This window comes from Rhagoletis zephyria, unplaced genomic scaffold (assembly GCF_001687245.7).
Source record: "Rhagoletis zephyria isolate East Lansing unplaced genomic scaffold, Rhagoletis_zephyria_1.1 Rzeph_scaffold_00594, whole genome shotgun sequence".
Lineage (NCBI taxonomy): Eukaryota > Metazoa > Arthropoda > Insecta > Diptera > Tephritidae > Rhagoletis > Rhagoletis zephyria.
In genome coordinates, this window is record NW_016157678.1 from 114,850 (window position 1) to 117,662 (window position 2,813).

Sequence of the window (2,813 nt, forward strand, 5' to 3'; positions counted from 1 at the left end):
CAGCTTTAAAACGGTTCCAATGGTAACCCTAAAATCGGGGGACCTTGAGATTATATTTATATTTAAACACATATTTAGAAAAATTACCGAATTTAAAGTTACCGATTATTTAGTTTGGTGTGAACCCCGCTACTCAGACGAACTGATAACCTCCTCCTTTTTTAAGGTCGGTAACAAGAAGTATTTGGTATCGATATCATTTAATTTTCAATTGTTTTGAGGAATCTCTATTGTTTAGCCCGCTATTTGTGAATTTAATTTAAGCTTCCGATTTAATGATGGAAAACGTCGAAAATACAATTATAAATTTAGCATGGCTCACAAATACTGATACTGCATTTATATCAAAGAAAATTTCGAAGGAACGAGTGTTCGGTATATGTGCTTACGCAGTGGAACACGGGCAGGTGACTGCCGGTGAAATACTTAGTTTGTGGATAAGCAAATTAAGGATTGTTTACAGTTTCGAAAACTTTTGCGAAGAAGATTGGAGGCGGTTAACACTCTGCTGCCAAAAGAATTTTGAAAATATTGTGGGTGTTAAAAAAATGTTTGTATATTTCGAATAGGTAATTGTTATATTTTAGTCCAATTTTGTGGAGGTAAACACCGAGCATGAAATTGATGGGGCACTAAGTAAGTTGACTTCCTGGCTGAAAGCTTCGAATACTTTTTTAGAGCGAGTCCAAAAAGACGAGAAAAGTTTGCATTTCATTGGGATATGTTGTTTTCTGAAGTTTGTATTGGACACATCCCGAAGATGTTGCACTATTTTAAAAAACAAGTTAGTATTTATGTGATGATACGACATTGCCTAATTTAAATGTATTCATTACAGTTTCTCAAATATAGATTGGAAGCCACTAATAGAAATAATTAGTTCTGTACATATCTCTTCGCTGAAATTGATGTGGTACTGCTTGGAGAGCCGAGAAGAAATCAGTTCAATGGATTACTGTGCTTTTATCCCTTGTGAGAAAAGAACCAATATTCATCTAGTAGAATTGCTTAAACTTTAGAAATAATCATATATTATTTCATAGTTGTTATTGCATTGTGTGCAAATACCACAGGAGGTTCCTTTATAGATATCAAGATTAAGGTGGAAACATGGAAGTATATGGCAAAACTCACTTTAAGATGTGCTGGATATAAAACAACTTTGAATGATTCGCAATGGCCCAGGGTGCCAATGAGCGCTTTAATTGGAGAGGTGAAAAATAATATACTGGCGACGTATGAGAAGGTAAATAATAGGTGGAATAACCATACAAAAATTTAAAATGGGTGGGGTTTAGAAGTGCTCACAACTGTTTCGGGATATTCCGTCCAAAGGGGTCGCCCGATCCAAAAAAAATTCCACACAATTGTAGTCAAGGGTCCACGCATTATGTAAACACTCACTTTTATAAATTTTGGTCACTAATTTATTTACAAATTGGGTTTGAAATATGCCCTTTTTTGTAAAATTCGGAAATTAGCGTACATTTATCACTCCTATTCTCCTTAAAGCAGCCACTTCACCAATACATTTTTGTATTCCCCTTCACTTTACACTTTACTCGATTAGTTATAACTTGCTTTACGACTTTAATATTAACCAATTAATCACAATTCATTAAATAAAAACACCTTCAAAATCACGCGTCTGACTTTGGTTGCATATCAGAGACCGGCTTTGAGTACTAATAAAATTAGTGTACTTATTCATGAACCAAAAAAATTAGTGGAAATGAGCACTTACACTAATTCAAAAAATTACTAAGAGTAATTTCCACCAAAACAAGAACACTCAAAATATACTAACTCTTATTTGTGGCGGCAATTTTTGTCTATCGAGTATAGTCTACCCAGCTGGATTTTATTCATTTGGTCGAGTGAGAGGCTGAAAATCAATGAGTTTAATATTATTTGTGTTCTGCTTTGGTCACATCAGTGTTGGCATTTTTGGTACAATTGTACTTTGTTGATACAATTTCGTTTACTACGCCGTACTTTTTAGTACAATTTTGTGATGAATACTATAAATATATACGTAGTTCTGAAAATTCACTGCGGGAATTCGTTTTATCTNCGTACTTTTTAGTACAATTTTGTGATGAATACTATAAATATATACGTAGTTCTGAAAATTCACTGCGGGAATTCGTTTTATCTTTTTGTGTTCGCCTTCTCGTTTTTGCCTTTGTAAGTTTTGAAAAAAAGGTTTTGAAATAACCATTATAACATAGCAAAAGGTGTGCTATCAACCTCACATTCCTAGACAAGTTTTGAAAGAATATTTTCGATACTAAATCTTATTAAAACAAAATGTCGAAATCAGCTTCATATAGTTAGAAACAGTGTCATCGTTAATTCTTTATATTATTAAATATCATAACTTCACGACACCCATATATTGACTAGAGTTGACTATTTATTTTATTATTTTTTAATTCTAATTATTTGTTTATAAAAATATAGTTAATTCCTTAACAAAAACTGTATGAAAATAAGTTTAAATCTTTGAACAACATTAAAAAAATCGACAAACTTTCGTAAAAATTTCGAGCTTTCTTTTTCAATTTTAGTATAATAAAGTGCAAGTTTAAAGCAGCTAAACGCGATTTTTTTTTTAACGAAGCGAAAATGCGCAACACCATCAAAAAAAATATATATATATGTATTAAAAATCAACGATAAGTCGCAGCTATTTTAAACTTGCACTTTATTTAAATTGATCGGACTGCAAACGGCATTCTCAAAACATGCATTTCTAGGAAATCGAGTTAAAAGCCTGAAACTTTTACGAAAGTTTGTTGATTTTTTTTAAT

At 32.1% G+C, this 2,813-nt stretch overlaps 1 protein-coding gene across 1 annotated transcript; it reads left to right on the forward strand.

Moving 5' to 3' along the window:
* LOC108360617 (uncharacterized) lies at nt 1–1,462 on the forward strand. Its single transcript, XM_017612983.1, has 4 exons — nt 1–533; nt 588–784; nt 839–972; nt 1,044–1,462. Exons 1-4 carry the CDS (start codon nt 276–278, stop codon nt 1,280–1,282), a joined length of 828 nt encoding a protein of 275 aa, XP_017468472.1. The 5' UTR covers nt 1–275; the 3' UTR covers nt 1,283–1,462.
* The last annotated feature ends 1,351 nt before the right edge of the window (nt 1,463–2,813 follow it).